Below are 27,834 nucleotides of genomic sequence, written 5' to 3'. Positions count from 1 at the left end.
TTCTGGTAGGTCTAGTCCCAGCTTGTTGTCCCTCAGAAGCATCTTGGCTGTTTGTGGCCTCTGGAGCCAGCTTGTCGGGTGCCACAGAGTCACTTGAATTTGAAATCTTGTTTATATTCTTGAATCTGTATCTCAATGAGGGAAAAATGGACATTGTATTGAGTTTTTTTTTTTTTTTTAATTTACTTTTATGAGACAGAGTCTCGCTCTGTCACGCAGGCTGGAGTGCAGTGGCGTGATCTCAGATCACTTCGACCTCTGCCTCCTGGGTTCAAATGATTCTCCTGTCTCAGCCTCCTGAGTAGCTAGATGCATGCCACCATGCCCAGCTAATTTTTTTTTCTGGAGACAGTCTTATGCTGTTGCCTGGGCTGGAGTGCAATGGCGTATTCTCGGCTCAATGCAGCCTCCGCCTCCCGGGTTCATGGGATTCTCCTGCCTCAGCCTCCCGAGTAGCTGGGATTACAGGCACACACCTGGCAGATTTTTTGTATTTTTAGTAGAGATGGGGGGGGTTTCACTATGTTGGCCAGGCTGGTCTCGAACTCCTGACCTCAAGTGATCTGCCCGCCTTGGCCTCCCAAAGTACTGGGATTACAGGCGTGAGCCACCACACCTGGCCAGTACTGAATTTTTATGGTGTTTTTCAAAGCCTGCTAAAAGTCATCTTTCATACTAGAAATAAAGAGCCACTTCTCATGAGGCTCACTGTCCTTCCCAGCTTACTGACCCTGCCGCATGGGTTTGAAATGCTTGAGAAACTGGCTTTGGCCCTGTGGTCCACCTCTCCCTCCCCTTCGACACTCAGTGGCCTGAGCGGATGGATGCCTAGGGTTGGGCGACACAGGGCTTTAGTTAGAAGGCTGGCCCTCCTGTCTATAAATGGCTCAGGTTTCCTGAGGAGCCGCAGCTCTTCAAACCTGCTCCTGCTATGGTCTTTTCATGGGCAATTTCTAGCTATGTCCTACTTGGCGTATGAAATAAGCTGGGGATGGAGATATTCACAAACGGGGAAACAATTTCTCCTTCTTTAATTGGACCAAGTGGAAAATGAAGGCTTAGGGTTCCAGACTCCACGGTTCTCGTCCTGACCCTGTTTGCTCAGCAGTTGAATAAGCCTACCAAATGCCAAGCATGGGGCTGGGTGCCCTAGGGGCTGTGGGCCTCTGCAACTTTGGGGCCAGGATTTCACTAGTTAGACAGGGAGATGGGGTGCCAGGCAGGAGTGCAGCATGAGCAAGAGCTCAGAGGCACTGTCTCCTCCTTTGTGACCGTGAAACATGATGCCCAGTTTCCTTGGAATCTGTCTACAGAGCTGAGGACTATAGCACCTGATGTCCACAAGATGAAGTCAGCACTGGGTTGCCAATACCTGGAAGCCATAGTTGGTTCATTTATTTGTCCGTTCTTTTGTTAAATCATTCATCCAACAGCCATTTACTCCTCACTGCTGGGGTAACACAGCGAAGAGGCTCAAAGTCCTGGCCCTCCTGGAGCTTGCAGTTTACACATATAAAAGATAAAACCGGGTGTGCCAAGTTCTCTGTCAGAAGAGAAAGCAGACTGGGGGACAGGGCATGATGGAGTGGCATGGTGGCCTGCTTGCCGTTCCAGTAAGGGTAGCACCTCAAAGGAGGTAGCGTTTGAGAAGAGGTCTCATCAAGAGAGCCCTGCAGATGTCTAAGGCAAGAGCAGCAGCCTAGGTAGAGAGAACAGCAGGTGCAGAGGCCTGGGCTATGAGCAGGCTTGATGTGATTAGTGTATAGTAAGGAAGACTGTGGACTAGGGGAGAGTGAGGGAGAGAAGCAGATCATCTTCAGTCTTAAAGGCCAAGTGGGATCCCTGGGTCCTGACAGTGGGTGGGTGCTGGCAGGTGGCTAGGGAGAGTCGATCAGTGGATCAGGTGGCTAGAGAGAGTCTTTGTCGATGGAATTCCAATGAGGTGGCTAGCAAGTGGTCATAACACCCAGGCTCCTGCTGCCCTCGGGAGTGACCTGAATTTCCCTTTCAGACAGGCCCTGCTGTGGAACTAAGATGTTACACCCTCTCTAGAGAGGATGGCTGCAGATGCCCCTAGGCCCAAAGCCAGAGTCAGACCGAGACCACAGGAAGGCCTGGGCTCCATGAGGTCTGGAAACCCCAGTTGCTGGTGGGTTTGTTGGAAGTGAGCCTACGTCTTCCCCTTCTGCCAGAGAACATTGCCAACGGAAGCAAGCTGGGGCACCTCCAGTCATTCCTCTCTGCAGCCCAGGCCTTGGCTTTAACTCTTGTAATACACCAGCACCATTTCACCTTTTGGGTGTGTATCGGGCTTGGCATGGTGGTCCAGAAGGGGCCAAGCCGGTCTTTGCTTCTTAAATCTCAATGTCTGCTTCCCGCCACAGGTTACCCAAAGCTAACAACGATGCCAACACTCTCGCCCCCATTTTTCTTTGTGTACCACGTGGGTGATTTCTACTGCCCAACCCTGATTAAAGCTAGGGTCTCCCAAGGGACCAGTGTTTGTGCTGAGCTGCATTCAGAGAAACATACTCTCGTTGCCAGGTGGTAAGTGAAAACTAATTTCTATCTTCAGGTAGCCTGAGCCACACTGCTCTGCTACGTAATAGCTGCAGAGCCTGGGTTTGTTACTCCTCGGAGACTTGGTTTCTTCATCTGTGTAATGGGGGTGGTCAGTACCTACTTCATGGGATGACCGCGAGGATTAAAAATATATATATGCAGGCTGGGCGTGGTGGCTCACACCTGTCATCCCAGCACTTTGGGAGGCCAAGGCCAGTGGATCACGTGATGTCAGGAATTTGAGACCAGCCTGGCCAACATGGTGAAATCCTGTCTCTACTAAGTAAAGTACAAAATTTAGCCCGGGGTGGTGGCGGGTGCCTGTAATCCCAGCTACTCAGGAGGCTGAGGCAGGAGAATTGCTTGAACCTGAGAAGCAGAGGTTGCTGTGCTCTGGGAGACAGTTGAAAGCCAGACCTGATTGGAAAGATTCTGGGCAAGTCCTATCAATTAGGAGGTGGTGTTATTCTTTCACCCAATCATTCCTCCTTGAGATTTTTACTGAGCACCTACTATATGCTGGGCTCTGTCCTAGGTGCTGGGGATACAGCAGTAGACGAGAGAGATGAGGTCTCTGCCTTAACGAGGGTATTACCAACCAGTGAGGGGTTGGTGTTAAAATGTCACAGGTTTCAAGATACAGGGTTCTGTGATCTGATTCATGCTACTCCCTCCCAAAAAACCAGGACCACAGGAGCCATGCACAGCTGAAAGGCAGCGCCTGTAACAGCTTGCCTGTGAGGCTGTGACCTATCTGATGCCAAGCTTCTATGAACATGGCACATCCAAACAGACCTGCTGTGGGGCACAGCAAGATGACATGTGTGAGGTCATGGCGCCTGCACACCTGCAGTTCCTTAGGAACTCGAGGTGAACGTGGTTGCCCGCCTCACATCTTCCTGAGTGGCATCTCCAGTCCCGAAGAGCAGCCTCTGGTACTGCTCTGTTGGCCTCGTGTTGCATGTGGATCTGGGGTTTGAAAGGCGTCATTGAAGTCTAATGGTGGAGGATGCATTGTGGGAGGACAAAGAGGATGCCTTACGGCCCCCGGAAGCTGATTTGGGGGGCATATCCTGTCTGGTGTTGCTTGGTCGGCGTCGGATGCATTTCTCTTCCTGGAGCTCAAATTGAGGCAGCTGGCTCCTCTTGCCATCTTGGGGCTTGGTGCCTTCCTGGCCACAAACTGATGTGCCAGTGACACACTCTCCTCCCAGTGAACCTCTTTTACTAGAAACCAGAGTCTCAGAATCACCATGTCTACTCATCCCAAGAGCTGGGGACAGTTTGGCACGTGGTGTGGCATCTTTCTCGTAAGCCCCGAGGTCTTGCTCATAAAATGGCTGGTGGTGGGTGCTTGTGAGTCTGCTGTCTGGGCTGGTTTCCGGAGGCCTCTGGTTTGCAGAGAGCGTTGGTGACTCACGCTGCTCTGCAGGTCGCCAGCCCAAAGCAGTCGGCACACACTAGGGCGCAGTGAGGCCTGGGAGGGGCCCCTCTCAGCAGGATGTGAAAACGCATCTCTGAGAGCATGGCTGATCTCAGCCCCGCCTACTCTGAAAATGCAGAAATAGCTTCCAAGGTGAAAGTGCTTTGATGAAAGAGGGTGGACTGGCCGTCATCCATTCAGTCTGTTAACAAGCATCCTCTGGGTGACGGCTGAGAAACGCTGCCGCTGCTAATAGAAACAGCTACCGCTTTTGGTTAATTCTTAGCTTGGTATAATGCCATGTATATGCATTCCCATATTACAGATGAGAAAAACTGAGGCTCAAGGACTTAAAAGATTGGTTCTGATTCCCAAAACAAGTAATGTGGTGCAGAGTTCTTATGATGTGTCTTGCATGTTTGAAGAACTTTGTGTGCATTGACTCACTGATTCTCTCTCAGAATCCTTAGAAGCTGGGAATAGTTTTTGCCGACCTTTAACAGAGGAGGCACAGGGAGGGTTAGGATTTGCCTCAAGTTTCATGAAAGGACGTGGCAGAGCTGGGATTTGGACCCCAGCCATCTGTGTGTCCCTGTGACTCTGACCCCAGGATGTGAGCCCCTCGCCAGGACAGCTGAGAAAGGGAGGAGCTGTTGGCTGCAAGAAACAGATTTGAGCCTGATCATGGACGGACAAGCAGGATTCAGATGCAGAGGAAAAAGAGGGCCCCCTAGGCATTAGCCAAGCGACACAAAGGTGTGGCGGAGGGGATATCACGGTCTGCTCCTTGTTCAACCCCTGCCACGGACCAGCCATGGGATGTTGCACCTAAAATAGAGGGATGCCAGCTTACTCGAACCTTGATGACTTCACTGGTCAGACGCCCACCTCGTGAGCATAGACCCAGACTTTGGAGAGGAATGTATTTTGGGGACTGTATCAGTCAGCTCAGGCTGCATAACAAAATATCATAGACTGGGTGGCTTAAACAACAGAAATCTCTCTTCTCACAGTTCTAGAGGCTAGCAATCCAAGACCAGGACTCTGGGGAATCCTGTCAAGACCAGGTTCTGGAGAGGACCTGCTTAGGTCCTGGCTTGCAGACAGTCACCTTTTCTCCCATTGTGTTCTCCTGTGAGACAATGAGACTGACCTCTGGTGGCCCTTCTTCTTAGGCCACTAATTCCATCATGAGGGCCCCCCCTTCATGACCTCAGCAAGCCCTAATTACCTCCCAAAGGCCCCATCTCCAAATACCATCGCAGAGGGGGTTAGGGCTTCAATATAGGAATTTGGCGGGTGTGGTGGGGGCATAACTCAGTGTGTAGCAGGGACTGTATAGGTGAAAGGTTTGATCAAGGGACGAATCAGGAGTGAAGGTTCTGTCTGCGTATCCTGGGAGCTACTGTCTCTTAGGAACACCTGGTGCAGTGTCACGCATGAATACAGTCCTTGCTGGTCACTCCAGGTGGCCTCGAGTTGATAGCAGTATGTGCAAGGGCCACGCCTGTGGATCTCACTTGGAGAAATTTAAGACAGAGCCTGGTCCCTGCTCAGATCTTGAGAAATTTCTTTGCAGGCAGCCTGGTGGCTTCTCTTGCCTGTAAATCTGGAAAGTATGGAGGGAGTATGGTTGACATGTCTTATGGGAAATCCAAGACTTAAAATACAAAAGATAGATCCAAAGGTTTGTGGAAGAAACTGTGACATGGGATGCCTGCTTACAGGACGTGGGCTTGGGTTGGGCTTCGGGAGAATGTGGATGTGTTGGTGGGAGGGGGTGTCCCATGTTAGGGCTGTGCTGTGAGCTGGTCCTGGCATATGTGAGTAAACATAGAATGATCTGGAAGGTGAACTTATGGGAGGGTGAGATGGAGACTGGGCTGGAAGATTCAATAAATATCCAGTGAGTTCTTTCCAAGAATCAGGGCGCTGTTGGTCTTTGAAGAAAGATCTTTATGAAACCAGGGGGTTTTTGCACCTTCTCCCAGAAGAGGAGGAAGTTTTGCAAGTCAGGGTGGAAAGCCTTCTTACTGCCCCCACCTGCTAATCTACCTGGGAGTGTCTGACTACCCACAATGCCGTCTCTCTTGGATAAGCAGAGACATATACTCAGATGGCTTAAAAGAAATGTTTGGTTAATTCCTCTCACCCCCAGAGGGGGTTTATGGTATATATCTTCCCCAAAAATCAGGTCTTTATTTTATTATCTCATTTGTGATCACAGGCTGATTTGTGGGTTTGAATTACTGTTTGTTTCCTGTGTCTCAATTCAATATAATAAGTGCTTTTCTTTTGCCTTTTTTTTTTTTTTTTTTTTCCCCAAAGGCAGCAAGTTATTTTGCAGGGCTTGCTCCCTTGGCTGATGTTTCTTAGCAGAGGGTTGGGGCTGAGGTGTTGATGAACTGGCTGAAGGACGAGGAAGTAAACTGTGGTTTGTTTAGAATGCTTTCCTGCCTGTGGTTGCTACTTTAGAAGCCGTGTGGTTGCTTGATAGGAGAGGTGCAGCTTAGTTGCATGTAATCAGAAGAAATTCTGCTGAATTGGAGAATAGAAACGGGCAGTTCAGGCCCGAGTTTACACAGTCGCTTAGTCCTTCCTTGTCGGGTAGCTTAGTTTAGAGAAAGTTACCAATCGTTTCTCCCTAGATTGTAAGTTGACGTGCAATCATTGCAAAAAAGCAGACAGTGGAGACAGTGGTAGCATGTTCTACACTGGCTAGGAGGGGACATCTGACTTGCATTGTAGAACCACAAAATTGGACATCCCTTAGACCAGTGCCCGATTCCCATTGGCTCCACCATGGAGATGCACGCAGGGTTTCCCTTAAATTCCATCCCATTGAAACCTGCATGCCTGTGATCTCAGAAGTCTGGGAAGCTAGTTGTATAATTTGTCAGGGAGACAGATTCTTGGGTCTGTACTTTTGTCTGTAAGGCTATTTGTTGACCCCTTGTGTTTTTATGAAAATTATCACCATTGATTAAGCTCATCAGCGAACCACTTCTAATTTACATCCTAAACTATCATCTAGTCCATAGGACCAGTGGGATGACTCACCAGTTTATGCCTGGGGGGTAAAAATGCAAGGCCACTGTATAGATCTTAGGCTGTAACCTTGTATTAGGTTGGCACAAAAGTAATTGTGGTTTTTGAAGTACCCCTGTGTCTTTGGGAGGATTTGTAGATGACACTTAAGGACCATGTAGTAAGTCTAAATACTGCCTTTTCTCTTGACGTCCCATCTCCATATTACTGACAACTGACCAGCACGTTCACACGGATCAAAGGATTCAGCTCCCATTTAAACATGTAGGGAAACAGAATGGTGTTCTTGGTTATTGGAGTGGCCTCTTTTAGACTGGTCTTTGTCTCTTTCTCTTCCATCTTCTTTAGGGGACAATATTGTGGGCTTAATAAACACAAGCCAATGAGCCAGCGATAGCATCTTTTTTATTTTTATTTGAGACAGAGTCTCGCTCTGTTGCCTAGATTGGGGTGCAGCGACACCATCTTGGCTCACTGTAACCTCCGCCTCCCAGGTAGCAGAGGTTACAGGCACCTGCTATCACGCCCAGCTAATTTTTGTATTTTTAGTAGAGACAGGCTTTCACCATGTTGGCCAGGCTGGTCTCGAACTCCTGACCTCAAGTGATCCGCCCACCTCGGTCTCCCAAAGTGCTAGGATTACAGGCGTGAGCCAGCGTGCCTGGCCTATAGCATCTCATTTAATCCTCACAGTGACTTTGCCAAGGAAGTGTTCTCTTCCCCATCTCGTGGCTGAGGAAACTAAGGCTCAGGTACTGTTGACGTGCTTGTGTTCCAAGAGCTTCTGATGTGAGTCTACATTTTAACAGAGGCCCCAGGGCAGCACGAGGATCTTTCAAATTGGGGAAACCCTAGCCTAGGAGTAGTACCCATAGAGCTAGGGCCATATCTGCTCTCTACCCAATGCTAGAAGGCTGTTCCTGGACAAGTTGCCCCATCTTTCTCTGCCTTACTGACTTGACCTGAGAAATGGGACTCTCACCACCACCCCCGGAGATGTCTGTGAGGATGAAGGAAGGCAGAGCGAGCAGCCACCTGCGGAGGAGGGTGTTTGGCGGTGGTCTGGTCTCGAGTTGATTTCAGGCCTCAGTTGAATGAAGTCAGGTCCTGCCTCTGTCTTCCACAAAGAAGCTGACAAAGAATGAAACTCCATGACTAAACAGGAAGCTGTGCCTCCGAATGCTGCAGACGGAGCCATCATGTGATGCTTTCTATTTCTCTGAGAAGGTGACAGAACAGGGCTTGGCTTCTCGAGTCCCCTGAGGTAGTGCCATTGTGCCCTCCACCCCCATATTAACACTGGGCACCATGCAGTTTGGTGTTCAAAGGTTTGGAGAGAGAACTCATGTTCTGCCTGAATGGTCTGAAAAGCCTGGTCCCTGGGGTTCCAACTAGATTTGAACGACTTCTCCAAGGGTATGACTTCAGACCAATGCATGATGCCTGAGATCCACTTAAGTGTTCCTTAAATGAGTAGATATGGATAAAGTGAAGACGTATTGGTCATTACAGGACTTTAGAGCCGTCCACTGAGCAAAACAGGGAGTGGCGTGCTTTAACATAAGTTCCAACAGGATCACCCTGCCTTATAGGACTGGGGGTAGCAGTGGAGGTTGTTGGTTTCTGGCTATCTGGGGGGTAAATCCAGAAGCATGTATGGGATGTGTGCTGTGGACAAGGAGTCAGGGAACACTTAGGTTGGCCTGACAAACTGGAAGGAGAGAATATGTTTCCCACCATGGGAACAGGAGAGACAGGGGGAGGGGGAGGGGGAGAGGAGAGGAGGAGCGGGGGTGAGGATCCGGAGATTGGTGTTGGCCCTGTGAAGTTTGAGATGACCTGTGGGCAGGTAGATATTGGCAATCTGAAGTTCAGGAGTGATGGTCTGGGTTAAAAATATTAATGTGGCCATCATCAGGATAGAGGTGGTATTTTAAGGTCCTGAGTGAATTATCCGACAGTACGGTCTGCTCTTGGACTTGGAAGAAGTCAGTTTTGAGTGGAGACTGGGCAGTTTAGTGTGGGAGCTGCCTTAGGGCCACATCCACCTGGAAATGTTTGCTTTGGGAGATGGCCTGAGATGCATGGTCAGAAAAGGAGGAGAGATGAAGTGCTTCTTTTGCCCCAGGGTAGCAGTAGCCAACCCCAACTAGCCAATTCCTGTTGGAGCCCAACATTTGGAAATCCAGGCCGCTAACTGCACAAGCGCTAATAGGATCTCATTTATTGAGCGTTCTTGTCACCCTTGAAGATGAGATTTCAGGGAGCTTACGCCTCTACTTGAAAAAGCATCCTAGTTTACTTGACATTTCTAATAACGCTGCATTACTCCCTGTAAGAAATTGGACTCAGAAAGTATTTCTAAATCAGGCATTTGGAATGGACTTGGGTATTTCAATTCGGCCATTCAAAGGGGATTGGGAAGACAGGTGTTTTGAAAGCCCCAGGCATTGTACAGACATAGAGAGGGGTTTATTTACAATAGACTCCCCAGGTCTCATTCTCTTCAAGCGCCTTTGTTGGGCTGATAGGGCAGGAGCCTTTTTCCATTGTTGACAAAAAAACAGGAAGAAAATGTGCAGTTTTATGAATTTCCCTGACCACTAAGAAGGAAACTAGGGCCCAGTTTAGTATCTGTAGATGCCTGAAGGCAGATAACAGTTGAGTAGATCTTTAATGAAATTCTAATTTTCCTTTGACTGCAGCAGAAACTGGCTTTTTAATTTTCTCTTTGTAGTTGGCCATGATTTGAAACCCCACAGCAGCCCTTCTGTCCAGCTTGAACACACTCCCCTTGATCCCGCACCCCACATAATGTAATGCACTTTGCACAGAGTCCCTCATCTCTATGATTATTACCCTAGTGTTGGGTTAATTCTGGCACAAATGCTAAGATGTTGCAGAATTTTGGCTTAAACTACAGCCAAAGGGTTAAGTTCCCTCCTGGGCTTGGATGATATTGGCATAAGTTGGAAGCGTAAGAGAGATCAAAGGTGATTTTTTTTTTCTTCTCAAAAATGATTTTGCAAATCTTTTTCAGAGCTGATAGACACACACCTTAGCTGGATACAAAACATATTATGAAACAGAATGACTGTGATCTTTGATCCGAGAAATCAAAGTTAAAGGTAATTGATATCTCCTGCTTCTCCTTTTGTTTTCCAGCTGTGTGTTTCCTTAACTTGAATTTTTTTTTTTTTTAAGTATAAGAAAACTTGACAAGCTGAAGGCCCTCTCTTCTCATTCTCCTGCTCTTAAGGGCTAGACCCCTCCACTTCTGAAGTGGACACTCCTGGGGACCTCCCTGAGAATCTCAGGGTTGGGCGGGAGAAGGGGGGATGAGGCCCCGGTAACTTGCATGCTTCCCGATTCCAGGGCTGGCCTGCATGGAAAAATGCAGCACCGTCTTTTTGGTTTTGCACACTTCATTGTGGGTGTCCAGTTAAATAACGCTCTCCATCCGTGGCGGGTGTTCTGCACCGGGGAACAGCAGAGTGGGCAGGGAGGTCAGAAAACCTACCTAGGAAGCCCCGCCCTGTGCTTAGGGCATTTCCAATCCCGATTCCCTCAGCTCAAGGTTTCAGCTCCTCCCGGGGGCTTCCTTGTGTTGTGGCTTTTGAAGTCGCATGATTTTGCTACTTGGTTTCTGGATTCGAAATCAGCCCCTTGAACTGCTTCCCAGGGTGCTCGGTGAGCCCCTCACCCAACAGATCCACCTCGCTGGGCCTCCACAGAAGAGCCTGGCAGCGAAGAAGACCCTACCGTGCAAGTTTCAGGAGGCCCTGGGCTGTGAAGTCCAGATGAGACATTGAGGAAGGTTGCATGACCTCTCTGTGCCTCAGCTTCTTAGATGCTGTTGCTGTTATTTAATCTTCTCCATATTCTAATTGGAATAAACTAGTGCACACAGTGCCCAGACCATCTTAGAGCTTATATTAGCACACCCAGGGGAGCTGACACTTCAGAAGCACGATTGCCAGAGGACGGGGCCTGCTGAGATGAACCCCTACTTCCCTGTGGCAGAAGGAAGCCCTGGGGGGAGGGGCACATTCTCCAACCATCTGCCACTCTCTGGCCTCAGGACTTCACGTCTGAGGAATCAGGATAAAAATGCAAGTAAAATATGGGTGCTGAGGTTGTAAGCCCCTCAGGGAACTTGTCGAAGGGCGGTGCCTTTTTAATGTGTGTCTTGGGCTTGGGGACTTTGGCGAGCCAGCGGCTCAGGCCTGTGGCTGACTCTGTAGCTCTGACCAGTATGACCTGGGAGGGGATTTACTGCTGCTGCATCACTCTTCAGACCCCACCCACAGTTTCCGGCTACAGTCCTAGTAAGGGTTTTATGTTCTTTTCACTGAGCCTCACTCAAGCATGGCCAGGTTTCTCTGGAGAAGATGAACACTGGGAAATTACTTAGTAAGTGCAAAGCAGAGGTCTGGGAGAGCTCTGTCTCAAGTAACAGGCCTTTTCAGTTTTGAGATGTCAGAGGGGAAGAGCTGGGCACGGTGGCTCACGCCTGTAATCCCAGCACTTTGGGAGGCCAGGGCAAGGTCAGGAGTTCGAGACCAGCCTGGCCGACATGGTGAAACCCTGTCTCTACTAAAAACCCGCATGGTGGCAGGTTCCTGTAACCTCAGCTACGCTACTTAGGAATTTGAGGCAGGAGAATTACTTGAACCTGGAGGCAGAGATTGCAGTGCGCTGAGATGGCACCACTGTACTCCAGCCTGGGTGACTGAGGGAGACTCAAAAAAAAAAAAGTCACGGGAAGGCTCAAGACCAGCAGGCCTGGGGCCTGGTTGCTTAGGGAACTTACCTCTTGGCCTTCAGAGTCGCTTCCCCTGAGGACAGTTAGGACCAAAGGCAGAAGAGCACGGAGAGGACTTCGTGTGCTTTCAGCTTCACGCATCCTGACCCAAGCCTGGGGGTCATGGGAGTGAATTCAGCAAGGCACTGCAAGGCGGAGAAAACAGTCAGTGGTGACTGGGGGTGGTGCCTTGGGCCCCCTCTTGGCTCTCAGATTCTTTGATTTGGCCTGGAGAATGCAGCCCTCTCGATTCCAAGCTTGAGGAGTGTCTTTCTGGCCGTGGCCTTTGTGGCTGGGCCCAGGCTCTCGTGGACACTCACGTGGTCTCACCAGATTTTAGAAAACATGCTTGAGGTTTGAGTGAGAAGCAAGACCCAACCTATCCGCTCCTTCCTGTTGCTGCTTTCTCAGGGGATTCAGTTCCAAAGTCAGCAAAGGGAAAGGGCCTCCAGTGAAATTCACCCTTGGAAGTCCTTTAAATTGCACCTGAAGTATTCATACATCTGTGTTGTTTTCCTCATGTAATCCTGAGCAGCCATCCTGCTGCAAACTGAAGTCTGGGAACCTCTGAGCTCTGACCAAGGAAGGGAGGAGAAAGTAGATGCAGGTGCCTGGGCCTTTTAGCAAAACAGAAAAGTCCTAGGGCAGAATGGGATACTAACAAACAGAAGTCAGTTTTAGCTTTTAGAAATCCAGTAAGAGGCACTGGCTTCCCCAGATTGCCACCCTCAAAAAGCAGGCAAAGAGAACACCCTGCTTTTTCTTCTTTGCCATTAGCATATATATACTAGGAGCCGACAAACTACAGTGCTTGGGTCACTCCTGGCCCCCAGCCTGTTTCGGCAAATGAAGTTTTACCGGAACACATCTATGCCCATTTGCTGTCTACGGCAGCTTTGATGCTACACTGGCAGTGCTTAGTAAGTGAGAAAGAGCCCACTAAGCTGAAAATACTATCTGGCTCCTTCCAGGAAAGTTTGTGGACCCCTGGTATATCATCTTTTTATGTCTGTAGCCATTTTTATTAGAATACTAATATCCTCCTTACTGAGTTGAAACACCTCTTTATAAATGACTTTTTGTCATATATACTGAAAATGTTACACTATGTTTTGTGCGTAATTTTTATGTACTTAAGATCAGTTCACTTTTTCCTCTCCAGTTTCAGGCTTAGTAGTCACCCTGAGATCATTCTCCATCAGCCTTTTCAGCGGGACACCTCTCTGTAAGGATGATCAGAGGTCAAGAGCACCGTGGCAGACTCACAACTGCTGGCCTCAATTCTGTTCTGAGAAAGGGATGCTTTCTCCAGCAGAGCACTTGCCTTCATCACACGGCCTCTCGCTGCTGGCTAGGCAGAGTCTACTGTAGCCTTCCCCTGACTTCACGCACATGACTCAGAGGATTCTGGGATCCCCAAAACAGAGAGGATCAATACTGTACAAGTTAATTAAATGGGCCCTGAGTTCAAATCCCAATTCCCTGTCACCTGCTAGAGTATTGGTCTCCCTGTCTCTATTTCCCTATCTATAAAATGGGGATAATGATATTACTAGGAGTAGTGTGAGAATTAAATAATAGTCCCTGGCACTGTGTAGGACCTGGTACACAGCTCTCAGGAAATGTGGATGGCTGGTATTCTTTTGTAGAGAGAAAGACTCCAAACAAGTAACAGATCAGCAACCCATTTGTCAATCAAATGAAAAAGGAAAATCAGCTTCCTTAAACCAAGGGACCTAGGCTGATGGTGCAGGGTCCTTGGGGTGGGCTAATGCAAGCATTAAGCACCTGCTGTCTGCATGGTGCCATGCATGAGTGGTGCTACTTGAAAATTCAGTACTTGCTTTTGGAGGGAGGGCACTATGGCAGGAATGTGGGGCAGCTTCCAGGAAGGGGCAGCATTGGACAGGGGTAGAGCACTGCACCTGGCCCCATTTGGGAACAGGTAGGAGGAGAGGTACAGTTGCTGGCCTAGGGTAGATGATTGGAGGTCTAAAATGCTGATGGCAATGATACAGGAGAGTGGTTCAGCACCCAAACCTCAGAGGCCGACTTGGGGAGGCCAGTCCTGGCTGTGACCTGAAGTTTCCCAATCCCTTTCTAAGCTGCTGTGTTCTGTTCATAAATAAGTGTTGAGTACTTCCCATGCACCAAAGCATCATCTAAGGGATATGAGGGGAAGGAGAGCATCAGCGCAGCAGGGGATAGTGAGGAGATGGGAGTGCAACTGGGCCGAGGGTGGCCACCAAGGGGGGCTTTCCCAAGGAGACTGAGCCTTGGGTGATGTGAGTGAGAAGGAAAAGCATTAGACTGGGGAAAGCATGGTGCTACCAAGAGGAGCAGCATGAGGAAGGTGACACGAGAGAACAGGGCTGAGTCGGGGACAGACAGAGACCAGGAGAAATGGCATGGTGAAAGGGCACTGGGGTTCCCCTGCACCCTAGTACTCGAGTCTGCAAATGTGGGGCCTCCCTGTGCACTCTGCATGAAGTGGTTGAGATGAGACCCTCTCTCAGAACTTAAAGCCCAATGTGGCTCTCCTCTGTCACCACCACCTAGCAGTTCTGTTCTGTTCTAGAACTTTCTCCTTGTTGGTAGTCAGGGGAGCAGGTGCCGAGATTTCAGAAAGAGGAGGTTCCTACCCAGAGAGGTTTGGGCGGGAGTTGAACTCAGGGCCCCCTCACCACCCCCAATAGCAAGAAGGTCCAAGTGCATAGGGTTACTGGCTTTTCCAGATGCAACTCTTCACTTCTATCTGAAAGTAGCTCCCAGAAAGCAGGACCATTTCCATCCAAGGGGAGGGAAACACGCTTCTGTCTGCTTGAAAAGTTTCTCTACTTCCCATCGCCTGCCCCAGCCCTGTGTTCTGAGAAGGGAAACAGCCCTTCGAGAGGGCTTTGGTGCCAGTGTCTCTGCCTACCAGCTATTTTTAGAAAGCTGAGGCTGTGGAAAGTTTTCATTAAGGATCCACTCCTCTCACTTCCTAGGTTGAGAAAACAGGAAGCCCTTTGGAATCCGGGCTTTGAAAAGCTTCACATGAAGCTGCCCCGACCCCACCTGCCCCGGGCATTCAGCTTTTGCTACATAAGAGTCCTGCACAGCATGGTCAGCTCGTCACCCCTGCAGGAAGCACTGAGGGTCCGGGCTGACAGTCCTTAGGCAGCTTCTGGTTTAGGGCCCCTGGGAGTCAGCTGTTACCAGGTACACGGTAGATGCCCAACTAGTGCTGGTTAGCTAAATATATGAATTTGTCCTCTACATTCCTATTAGTGAATCCATTTCCACATGTTGGAAAAGTTATACATAATGTATGTATTTCGAATACATATCTAATACGTATACACTGGTCTACAAACCAACACTGGCTGTACACTGGGCACTGTCATCTTTACTTGCATTATCTCATCCAAGCACCTCAGCAACCTGGGAGGTAATATTTTTAGATGCAATTTACAGATGAGGAAACTGAGGCACAGAGTGGTTATGTCACCAAGGCAAGGTTCACCAAGCAAGGAAGTGGCAGAGGTGGAATTCTAACCCTGGCTGGCTCTGGAACCTGACCTCTCACGCACACGCTTGTGGCGTGCCTGACGTTCTGGCACAAAACAAAGCCGATGGTTGCAAAGCACGGAATTCAGTAGTCCAACATGAAGCGTGGGGATTTGACTGACCATCCCAGCCACTAGCCACTGAACACCAGGCACTGTGCTGGGCGCTGTCACATATGTGAATGGTTAGCATCCTCACAACAGCCTGAAAAGATGTGTGCTATCATTCCCACTTTACAGTTGAGCAAATTGAGGCACGGAGAGGTAACGTCATACAGTCGGAGAAGGAGCTGAGAATCAAACCCGGTTCATTCAGCTCTCTGCATTCCTCGCCTCTCACTGTTATGGAGGTTGCAGACCATCTGGGCAGGGGTTTTCCAGGGAAAAGCACCCTGAACCTAGGAGAACCTAGGAGGGCCTAGAGAGACTTTGGGCAACTCTGCACATTTAACCCTCAGTGCCAATGTAACTTAAGCCTAAGGTGAGAAAAGGAAGTATGAGGAGGTGTGGGAAGATTTCAGTGTCAGAACCAGGACATGGAAAACGAACCTGCCTTTGACGGGACTCCCAAAGGGGTTTACATCCTCATCCCTTCCACCCCACAATGAGTCAATATGGTCTACCTGCAAAACTGAAGGTGTAGGCATACCTCAGGGAGCATGCCTCACGGAGGAGCTGTCACCAATAGCACCTTCTGCTTTCCAAGAATGAACCCATTTGCAGGATCCACTATCCTGAGATCTCACCCGGTAGCCAAGGCTTTTGCTTCTTGATGCCAGTGACTGGTACTGCTCTTGGTTCCCTGCTAGGAACTCCACACATACTTCTGGGGAGGGAGGTGACCAAACTTTCCAGAACTGGCACATGATCCTTCACTTGGTTGTGCTGAAATGGAAACTGTTTATGTTGATGGCCAGTCAGTCTTTGGGGGGCCCTCACTTGCTCTATTTGTAAGAGTTCCTCTTTTGAGAACTGTAAGTTTTATGGATCAAGAAAGAACCACGTTTTATCAGACTTAATAGGCATTTTCTGGATGTGGAAAGAGCGGAAGTAGTTTGGTACACAATAGAAAGCCTCAAGCACATGACATCAAATGCAGAAGAGGAGAAAGTTACTTCAAACATGCCCTATGGCTCAAATCCATTTTTGCCACAAAGATTTGAAAAAGTTACCATTTGAGCAATTTTCACTAATAGATCTTTAGCACAAAATAGTGTCTGAAAAAAATATGATGTAGGAAAGCATTCCTTACATTAAAAATTGTCAAATATACTATCACAAGGAACAAAAAAAAATGTATTTAAATAAATAGAGATGGGCAGAGCGGTTCATGCCTGTAATCCCAATACTTTGGGAGGCTCAGGTGGGAGGATCGCCTCAGCTCAGGAGTTCGAGACCAGCCTGGGCAACAGAGTGAGACCCTGTCTCTACTAAAAATTTAAAAAGGTATAGCCAGGTGTGGTGGCGTGTACCTGTAGTCCCAGCTACTCAGGAGGCTGAGGCTGCTAGGAGCCATGATCATGCCATTGCACTCCAGCCTGGGTGACAGAGCAAGACCTTGTCTCAAAAATAAATAGCCCGATAGAGGTTCTAGAAAGCGAACCTGATGCATGTTCTTGGTGCCCTCTCACTCGCCCCATTCTCTCTCTCTCTCCCCCTCCTCTTTTCTTTTGTAGTTAATGAAATTATCAGGAAGGAGTTTTCAGGACCTCCTGCCAGAAATCAGACGTAAAAGAAGCCATTATAGCAAGACACCTTCTGTATCTGACCCCTCGGAGCCCTCCACAGCCCCTCACCTTCTGTCTCCTTTCACGTTCATCTCCCAGCCTGGAGCCCACACGCGGATCAATGTATGGGCACTAAGCGGACTCTCGCTTAAGGAGCTCGCCGCCTCCCTCTAAACACCAGAGAGAACTCTTCTTTTTGGTTTATGTTTTAAATCCCAGAGAGCATCCTGGTTGATCTTAATGGTGTTCCGTCCAAATATTAAGCGCCTGCTGACCAAAAGCACATTCTGCACAAGACAGGACACTGGAACATGCCTGAGAACAGAGTGACTGGAGCTTGGGGGGATGGGCGGGGGACAGAAGATGTGGGCGCTGTGATTTAAACCCCAGCCCTTGCGTTCATTTTTCCAGGTCACAGATACAGCTCCTGTACCTTTTGAAGGAAAGGAGTTCTCAGAACAACCAAAGGAACGTGATCCAAGAGCCCAGCTTACAGGCTGAAGAAACCCAAAACCCTCTTGGTAGAGGTAGAAACTGAACTGTCAGTCCTTAGAGCTCGCCCAGTCCATGCCACAACTGGGCCACGGCTAAAGCTTTATTTTTGAATTCTTATTCCAAAACCAAACTGTCTTGCCCGGACAAGATCACTTGTTAAGACTTCTTGGCGTTAAGTTATGACATGTATATGCGTTTGTTACTATTTTTTTTCTGCTTTAAAAAGCTGGCCAGGGCACCTAGCACTGGAGCTATTTTGGCGAGCTGTTCTTTAACCCCTGCAGCACGCAGTCCTGCTAACACAATTTCCATGGACTTGGGGGGCTGACCCAGGCTGCAGAGAGCAAGCACCTGTCTGCTGCAGCTATACAACCTGGATGCTTTGCAAGGTTCCGGCTTGCTTTCTTCCTAGCAGCCAGAGTGCTTTTCCATCAAGCAGTGGAGAATCTCAAGCATGTGCATTTAATTGAGGAATAGCAGAAGGGCTAAAGCAACCAAGAAAAGTAGTGCGGGTATTTTTGTTAAGTAAAACAGCCCAAGTGCTTCTGGAAGTGGGTGTCTACCAAGATAGAGGAAAAGGGCTGAATTCCCTCTATCCTAAATTCAAAGTGGGACACTCGAGCTCAGGATGCGCTTCCCAGCTTCACGGGTTAATTTGACCTGAACGTATTTAAAGACCCTTTCTGCCCCTGAAGACCTATTCGCACTAGAATTCTAACGCGAAGAAATCTACTCGAATGCATCCTTTAGTTTGAATGAGCTCTGTTCAGACCAGTTGTATGTTATATGTGATTTCCTTCCTCCCAACTGTTTCCACTGAGCGCACCCCTAGTCTCCCCTAGTCTTCCTCTGTGGGTGCGATTTTTGTGATTTTTACAAACAAAACCCTTGTAGTTCTTGGCAGGTGTGTTTCTGTTGGCATTTGCTGCAGATACCCCAGGACAAGCGGGTGGGGGGGGATTCATTTTTAAGCCATTCAGTTGTTTCCTCAATAATCCACAACAAAGTGAAAATATTCTTAGCACGCAGACTGTACTTAGTGTTTTCTCGGTCCAGTCTGTAGGCAGAAGGCCTCAGAAGATAGTCCTGGCCACTCAGTGCCCACTGTGGGCTTTGTAAGTCCTGGCTCTCCCGTCAAGGTTACCCAGAGGCAAAAGCTTCCTGGGAGTGGGGCCAGGTGTGTTTGGCACTCCAGATAGAAGACAAAATGCTCAGATTCGGGCCTGTGCACTTGTATGCAACCTGTTGGTCAATACCTAGCATTTATTTTTCCCTAACAATGGACAGCCTTTCCCTCATCCACCCCTAAGCTCAGAGTTTAGGAACATTCTCTTTTCAATAAACAGAATGCCAGTAAGAGGTTGACCCCCACCATAGAACTTCTGGGATGCTAAATTACTTCCTCACGAACAAAATAAGTTCCTTATATAAGTTCCTTATACTAGCAGCTTCACCTAGAGAATTCTCTCTCCAGCAATATGAATTTTTCTCTCCAGCAATATTGGCTTCACTGGGGAAAAGCTAGGAGTGTGTGGTGAGTGATTTGTTCTCCCTTGACCTGGCTAGGAGCCATTTTTTATACTTGAGGGAATTTGAGCTTTCCTCAGTTATCTGAATGTTTTACCCAAGTGCCTTCCTGCTATTGTAGCAAAGTAGCTCAGCTTCCTTGTCCACAGGGTGAAAAAGGACTAATGCATTTTCCATCAGTTTTCTAACTATGTTAGCAAAAAGGACCTCCTGGTAGCTCAACCTCCTGTACGCATGTGTGTGTGTGTAATACACACACAAATAAACCCCTCTGTTTTTCTAAGACATCTTAGCTGGATATCATAGGAAGCACTTTCATAAACAACTGTACCAAATAGCAAAGGAAAGAGAAACAAAAGCATTAGATTTGAGACATAAACAGGCAAGAGAAAGTGTATTAGGAACTGACAGCTATCAAGGAAGTTTTGTCAGTTACAAATGCTAGGAGGAAATTTTGCCAAGAAGGATGGCTCATGAAATATTTCCAGTATGGGAAGAGGCAATAAGATCCTCTAAGAGAATGAGAAAGTAGGGATGTATAAATGGTAAAGATGGGCGTGTTGCAGGTGTGTTAGAAGGATCTCAGTTAAGTGAAGGTTTGCACTTGCTACATCTAAGTTAATGTAAATATGTAGCACTCTGACAGGTCTACCATGTTGCTGAATGTAGTATATTTCCGAAGTTTGCAAGTCTTCCTGTATTGTAAAAAAATGCTGCTGCTTGATAATATGTATAGCAATCCAGATTAATTAGTATGTTATTAAATTTTATTTTCTTACCTGTATTTTTATGCTTTTTACCTGTCCTCAAAATATTACACCCCTGTTGGAATTAGATTTATATTTATAAATGGTCAGAAATCTTTTTAAATGTCTCTTTTTACACATAGGTTTTTTTCTTAAGATAAATGATGTATTCTTGAAACATTTGTTAATTATTCCAGGAAACAAAAATCCATGTAATAAAACTCCCACTCAGAGCCTATTAGTCACCTACCTAGAAGACAGCATCTCAGGAGAAGGAATGGTTTCATGGAAGAAGGAACCACCTTTTTCTTGCTCAAGAATTATGCTGACTTCAGCCCTGAGCCTGGATCTGGTCACTGAGAATCATCAAGTGTCTAGATCGCCCCAGATAAGTAATCTAGTAGGTGGTTTTGATTTTAAAAAATTGACACCAAAACCCTGCCTGCATTGTAATGGAATTTGAAAAGAATTCATGTTCACAGAACCCTACGTTCAGGCTAATATTTACAGAGGGGACCAAAACGAAATCCTGGCAGATAACTCCTGTATGCTTTATCCAAAGGACATCCACAGTTTTCCAGCACAGACATAACCGAGGATGAATTGATTCCTTCAAAGAACTGGGAGGCACTGATATTGCATTTTTTGTTTACATCCAGTAGCCAAGACGCCTCAGTGAGCCAGTCTTGGGCAGAGGCTGTCACATTTAGGCAGATCAGGAGTTGATATGTTCTAATTCTCACTCTGGACTACAGTAAAACAATTTATCATGTCAAAAAAAACAAAAACAAAAACAAAAACAAACTTTCCAAGTGCTTTCTATTGCTCAGAATTGAAAGAATGTTTTCATTTCAAGTTTACAAGAGGCATGGATGGAGTTGTGACGTTCTTGACAAGCTGGGCTAACCTTTCCTGAACTCATTTCCTGGAGGCAAGGTGCTCGGTGACCCAGCGCATCTTAACTTTGGGTCTCCTAGGCTCAAGGCTAGGGCATTACGTTTCATGGAACCAAAACAGCCAATTGCATAGCAAGTATTTTCCTGCATTCCAATTAAATGCTTACGAAAAAGCAGCATCACATAAAATTGTGATCATAAACATCCATTTCCCTCAGCTTTTGTGAGTGCCTTGACTTACAGCCAACATCACTGTTTAACTCAGTCTGTTTAAAAACAAACTTTTCTGGTGGTTGGTAACAGAGTTTCTCCCTGCGCCATCAGCGTCCTGAGAGCTGGAAGTGAAAGGGTTAATTAACATTCTACCTTTATGCAGCTGTTGGCTGACTAGAATAAACTCCCTGCTGAGTTCAAGCTTTGAATGGAATGGATGCAAATGTTGTTGTTTCTATTAGAGCAGGTGCTCACAGCATTCTGATTGGCCTGAGCAGACTGAGGCTATGGCTGTTGGAACAAGCTTAGCATCCTGGACATCTTGTCAAAGAACCTCACTGACCCCCTATGGCCTCTACAGCCCTCAGAGCAGAGCGAACCAGTACAGTTCTCCGACAAACAGAGGTCTCTCCAACATGGCGGTGCTGGCAGGCTTAGGTTTAGACAATCCTGTTAAAGGCGTTTGAATACATCACATTCCTATGCAAATATTTTTAATCTCCAGTTTAACGTAGTTTATTTTTCCTATATGTAAAGTATTTTTATACGACTTGTATCATGATAGTTTAGCAATAAAACAGTTGGAAGCAACAGCTACTTTGGTGGATCTTTCTTTTCCGGAGAGGCTACTCAAATATCCCCTTTACATTTCGGGCTCCCTCCGCAAGCAACTTTGTGTGTGTGCACATAAGTGTGTGCGTTTACTCCTCATCTCAGCCCTAGGAGGTAGGTACAGTCACACTGTGCTTGTGACTCAGGCTCAGAAGCCACTTGTCGGAGGTGACAAAGCCACATGGTCAACCTGAATTTGATTGTCTCTGGCACAGCTCTGCTGTATCTGTGCCTCTAGACTACTTTTGAGGTAGCATATTCATAAAGGAGATTTATGGTGCCCACCTTAGACCAGCTTTCCAAGGGTCCCGAAGCACTCACAGTCAACTGGGCCAAGCCAGGCACTTGGAAGGCAAAAGCCACCATTTTTATTTGAGCATCTTGCAAAATATCAAGGTTAAAGAAAAAAAAAAAAAAAAAAACGCCTTATACCTTCGAACCCACAAACAAGTACTAGAACCTTCTAGCCAAGTTCCTCCTTAAAACAGCTTTTGCCATCCTGTAGCTAAAGCACCTAGGAGGTTTGGAAGTAGCTGCTCTTTTTAAAGTCTTAATAGGGTTCGCACCTCCTCCCACCCTTTCACCCCAGGGAAATGGGATATCTGCCCCAGGCCCTGTGCTTTAGGGACCCACGCCACCCCATCATAGCCCCGCACTTGGAATGTCTTGCTGGGAATTTTCTAGTCCCCACCCCCCCCCGCTATTCCAGTGCCTGTAACCAGCACTACCAAATGGGCAGGTGTCCCAAGCTCAGACAGACACCTGCATGGGTCCTGGCTGCTGGAAGTGCCTATCCTGAAATATCCTTAGTCTCCCTCTGTTAGCTGGGACCAGCTGGCTCCCATTTCTCCCCTTCAGATGCCCCAAAGAGCTCTAGAACCTGCACCTACAGGGTCAGGGCCAGCTTCCAGAAGAGCACCCTGGTGAGCAGATTGCTCCGATGGCTGGTGCAGTATTTTCATCGTGAGTTTTGTGGGATGGTGTGAGACTGGATCGCCAGAATGGTGCTGATTTAGGAATGGCTCAAGTTGCTTAGGCAGACAGGAGCCCCACAAAAAATACCTGCCCAGGGCAACTGTGCCCCACTAAGATGATTGCGGCCAACTGTTTTGCTTTAACTCACTTTCCGAAAACCTTACACCACTTCTCCTGAATCGAAAGTCAAAATCACTTAAGCAGAGGACAAGGCTAAACCTATAGTCATTTTTAAAAAAGAAAAAAAACCAAAAACGTCTGTGTTGTACATTTATATTTAAGCCACACTGAAATTTGGCCTGTGCCTCAGTTTCCCCAGATATAAAATGAGGACTCTAGTCCCCACCTCACAGGTACTGCATACTTAATCAATATTAGCTATCGATCAACTGTCCCATCATTTAACAAACAGATTTCAGATTCACCTAAGGCTTATCGTGGAGCCTTGAGCTCATCTTGAGACCTCATTTGACTAATATCTGGAAGAAAACATTTAGAGCTCTGACTATGGGATTTTAATTTTTCTAAATAGATCATTAAAGCCAGAAACTTGAGTTTATCCAATTTTCAAAACCTGAGATGACAAGGAAGTTTGTGTTGGAGCATCTTGGAGTCACTTTGCCAGGAGTTTGCAAATCTGAACATGTTCCTTGCTGTACCAACAGCATGGTGTGGTTTCGTACAAAGGAGCAGAAACAGAACAGTGGTTTCGTGCCAAGTTGGAGTTTAAGAAGTGGTAAGATTGACAGGAGAAAACAAATGCTGACTCCTACTCAGCCTCTTCATGTTCATACATTAGAAGGAAACTGGGTTCCTGGTAGGACCAGGTTGAGTATAAAATAATGCTGAGGACAGAGGCACAGAGCCACAAGGGCCTTTACGAAATGAAAGTGAAGTCATTTCTTTTGTCTGCGGATCCCCAGTAGCTGTGATGGGGTATAAAGGACACGCTTGCTATAAACCTCATGACATTTTGTGGTACGAAGATGGACGAGGTCAGACCAAACTTTCTCCAAAAAGGGCTTCTCACTCTAAACCACCTCTTGCCCTGCCCTCCTGGTAAAATTCAGAAGTTGAGCTTTGTAAATGGTCTGATGAGGAGTTATCAAAGAAACAAAACCCCCTGCTGTCTATCTGCCCTGTCCCAGGCTTTCTAGGAATCCCTGATTTACTAAAAACTTCAAGCTCTGAAACACTGTGCTGGATAGGAAGTACAGTGACGATTCACTCTGATTCCCAGGGGCTATACTTTTTACATCAGTGATCCCTAAATTTTTTGTTGAAATGGGAACACCTCATCCTTCTATGAAATACTGACAAAACTCCTTGAAAACACATTGCCAACAGTTTCTGCTGCTGTGCAAAGTGTCAGAGGATATTTGATTTAGAACCCTCTGCCCTTAATACCACGAGAAAAAATCATTCACAAGACAACCGTGGAGAGGGTTGTATTTACACCTTCACATACACACGCGCCAGACTCCCGTGTGACCTCCCCCACCACGTGCCTTCTTCTCTTTGGTAGCCAGGAGGCATTTTGAGTTCAATATGCCCCCAAATTCCCTGATTCCCAATCTCCTCTTCCTCTCCCAACACGCACCCATCTTACTCATCAGTTTATGGGAACACCATCTATCTACAGTCGCTTAGTCAAAACCCTGGGAATAACCCCAGATCTCTCACTGTTCCCGTTGCCCACATATCAGCAAATCCCGCTGGGTCCCTTCTGAAATCATCCCACCTCTATGCCTCGTGCTCACCAGAACACCCTCATCTCCTACCTGGATGACACAACAGCCCTTCGCTGGTATACTCCCGACCTCCCCATCCACACAGCAGCCAGATCGAGCTTAAAGCAGCCTCAGATCCTATCACAGTCCTATTTAAAGCCCTCCACGGCTTCCCCTTGTGTTCAGGATGATCCAAATTCCAGGCAAGAGGCTCAGCCATCTTCCTTGGCCACAAGTTCTCCAGCCTCCAGGCCTCTTCTCTGTTCCTTGCCCAGACCACACCATTCCCCACCTCTCTGTCCTCCTAAAACTTGAAACGCTTTGACCCCTGAGTTTCATGGACTGGCTCTTCCTCATTCTTCAACTTTCCAATTAAATTCTTGTCCTCAGAGGACTTCGGTGACCACTGTCATGCTGGACCTACCCCATGCCCCGCCCACACATGCACTCAGCCTGGCGTTTGGATGACTGTGGGCATGTTTGCTGTCTCTTGCCCCTGTAAATTCCATGGCGGCGACGATTGTCTTGATTTGCTCAATGCCGTCTCTCTACAGCCTGGCATGCGGTATGGTAGGCCCCCAGGAACTGGGTGTTAAATGAGCAAACATGCCTTTCCTGTGCGTGGAGAACAATGGGCTCATCTGGAATGTATGGAAAATTAATCATTTCCTAATATTTAACACATTTTATAAACCAACTGACTCAAGGGAGACTTTCCTTCTGTCCCATATGGCTCGGGTTATTCATCTCTAATTACACAACAGCATATTCCAGCCTGTCTTCTAGAAAGAGCCAGTTCCCTTTGTTGCAGAAAGCCATAAAGACCATGATTCCCTAGAATTCTGAAGCCTGCCAGGCCAGTTATCTGCTTTCTGGCAGCCTGCAGTCACCTGTGGCCCTCCCGCTTGTAAAATGCTCACTGCTGTGGCTCAACAGCTCCTTGGGGACAGGTAAGAGAAGGGCCAGCCAGCCAGCTGCCGTTTACAAGCCAAATCTGAAACCGGCTTCTCGGGGGAGTGTGTTTGACAAGGTGAATAATAGATTGTTTGCAGCGGAGCGAGGTGCGGCCAGCGCCTGCAGTTTGCTATGTTAGACGGTGCTAACGTGCTCCGGCTGGGCGCCTCTCCATCTGGTCCTCCCCAGATACACCTGCACTTGTGCGGTTCAGGAGCCCACGTTCTCATTTATCCTCCCCGTGGTGCAAATAAGCCAGGGCACCCTCTGTGCGCTGTTGGGGTCTTCGACACAGACCTCGGCCCCTGAGCTGGGCTCCAGGATCTGAAGGTGTGAGGGCAGGCTTTCCTAAACTCTGCCCTGCCGACACCCCCTGGCTCCCAAGACCAACACTGCCCAGAGTAGGTCCAGGGCTCCTCGGAGAGTCGGGGAGTGGGGGTCCCAGGTCCCATGACTTCCATCTCTCAGGGCTCACGGCCTCCCCTCCAGGACGAGTCTTTTTTTTGCCATTTATCCCTGTTCATGTCACTCTCATCTCATCCCCTGCGTCTCTCACTCTGACCCCCCTGAGGCTCAGACCCCACTTCCTGCCCCACAGCCCCATGAAATGCTGCTGCTCATCCCTCTGCACCTCACGGCCCACCATAAACCCCTACATCCTGTCTTCCTTCCCCCAGGACCTGCGTGTTTTCTTCCTAGCTGAAACCCACCGCTCCTGAGTCCTGTCTCCTTGTAGGCCTCTGCGACAATTAGCACAAACTTAGTGGCGTAAAGCAACACAAATTCATCACCTCACAGTGCTGCAGGTCCAGGTCCAAAGTAGGTCCCACGGGTCTAACATCCTGGTGTCGGCAGGGCTGCACTCCTTCTGGGGGCTCCAGGGGAGGTGGTTTCCTCATCCTTTCCAGCTTCTTTGGAAATAAACACGGCTGACAGCATTCCGTAGTACTCAGCCCTCATCTGCTGGGCCAGCCATCCCATCACTCTGATTCCACGCCCAGCCTCACGCCTTTCTCTAACAAACTCTCACATCGCTTTCTTTTGCCTCTGAGGACGCCTGTGATTAAATGGGGCAAACCTGGGTAACCCAGGGCACGCTTCCTTTCTCACTGGTGATTAGCAATCGCACCTGCAAAGTCGCTTTTGCTGTAGAAGGTAACACGTCCACAGGTGATGGGCATAGAACATGGACGTCGTTAGGGGGCCCTTATCCTGCCTGCCATGCTAATATGGCAGTGTTCAGAGGTGGTGCCTTTAAATGGTGACTCAGGGTCCTGAGGGCTCTACCCTTGTGAATGGAGGAATCCATTCATGGATTAATGGGTGAATGGGTTATCATGGGAGGGAAACTGGTGGCTTTACAAGAAGAAGAAGAAAGCCCGGAGCACAGCACATTAGCACACTCAGCCCCTCCCCATGCGATATCCTGTGCCACCAGGGGGCGCTGCAGAGTCTCTGTGAGCAAGAAGGCGCTCATCAGATGTGGCCCTCGGCTTGGGACTTCTCAGTCTCTACAACTAGAAATTCCCTTTCAAAATGCCCAGTTTCAGGTATTCTGTTATAAGCAACAGAAGATGGACGAATACATTGTTCAAGGCTCATGGACCACATCAGTGAAGAACACAGACTAAGCAAAGTCTCCATCTGTGTGAAGGGGACATGCCAGCAGGGTGCAGAGGGAGGGAGAAAGGCCTCAAAGAGACCTGGAGCTGATCATGTTTCAACCTAAACTCTTGCATTTCTCCTCCCTAGAGCCGTTCCAGCCCGGCGTTTATTTCATTTCATGGAACACCTTCACCCCAGTCACTCAGGCTAGAAGCCCAGCACCATGCTTGGCCCTCTTCTTCTCTGACACCCATCTTCGATCTGTCAGGAAATCCTGTCAGTTCCCTCTTTCAGTTTTATCCCGAAACTGACGCCATCTCAGCCTGGCACTGTTCTGAGTCTGGTGTTTGTTTTAGCGTCACCTCCTGCTAGGACTGATGCAGTAGTCTCTCGGCTGGTCTCCCTGCCTTTCCCCTTCTGCCTGTCCTCATCACAGAGTGATCCTGCTAATCTTAGATCAGGTCCCTCCTTTGCTCAAGACCCTCAGTGTGAAAGTCAAAGACCTTCCTTAAGTGGCCACCAAAGCTTTCCACCGCCCACCTCCCTTCCTACCTCACCTCCCAGTACTCTCCCATCTTGCCCTCTGCTCCAGCCCCTTGATCTCTCAGTTTCCCAAACACGCCACACTGCCTGCATCTCAAGGCCTTTGTCCAGCTGTTGCTTCCACCTGGCATCTCTTCCATTAGATGTTACAGCTCCAGATGTCAGCAGAGACACTGCCTCAGCTCCCATCCTAAAATCAGGCCCACTGTATTCTCCATGGTTACTTGGACCCAAACAGACGCTGCTATAGTTTGGTTCATCTGATCGCCCTCCCCTCACAAACACCACCACATCTCATGTTGAAATTCCATCCCCCGTGTTGGAGGTGGGGCTTAACGGAGGCGTTTGGGTTATGGGGTGGATCCCTCATGGGTAGATGAATGCCCTCCCTGGTGGGGGCTGATTTCTCACTTCATCTGTTCCCGT

The 27,834-nt window shown here is 48.1% G+C and overlaps 1 protein-coding gene and 1 long non-coding RNA gene across 7 annotated transcripts in view; one reads left to right on the top strand and one right to left on the bottom strand.

Annotated features, from left to right (window-relative positions):
• The window catches only part of NFATC2 (nuclear factor of activated T cells 2), a 155,544-nt gene extending 133,964 nt beyond the window's left edge, over window positions 1-21,580 (top strand). For 2 of the 6 annotated variants that reach the window (XM_023184180.1, XM_023184176.1), the window contains exons 10-11: window positions 10,074-10,161; window positions 17,062-21,580. In XM_023184180.1, the coding sequence (XP_023039948.1) occupies window positions 10,074-10,117 (44 nt within the window). In that variant the 3' untranslated portion in view covers window positions 10,118-10,161; window positions 17,062-21,580. The remainder of the gene's footprint in view (window positions 1-10,073; window positions 10,162-17,061) is intronic. The other 4 variants (XM_023184179.1, XM_023184175.1, XM_023184177.1 and 1 more) reach the window with 3 other exon arrangements.
• LOC111521035 lies at window positions 7,624-26,835 on the bottom strand. The gene is made up of 3 exons (XR_002724835.2): window positions 26,052-26,835; window positions 11,847-11,983; window positions 7,624-8,164 (listed from the first exon to the last, which is right to left on the bottom strand). It is a non-coding gene; the product is annotated as an uncharacterized LOC111521035 (long non-coding RNA).
• Between the last annotated feature and the right edge of the window lie 999 nt (window positions 26,836-27,834).

This window comes from Piliocolobus tephrosceles, chromosome 20 (genome assembly GCF_002776525.5).
Source record: "Piliocolobus tephrosceles isolate RC106 chromosome 20, ASM277652v3, whole genome shotgun sequence".
NCBI classification, from domain to species: domain Eukaryota; kingdom Metazoa; phylum Chordata; class Mammalia; order Primates; family Cercopithecidae; genus Piliocolobus; species Piliocolobus tephrosceles.
Note: the sequence above shows the minus strand (reverse complement) of the source record. Positions and strands in the feature narration are given on the sequence as shown.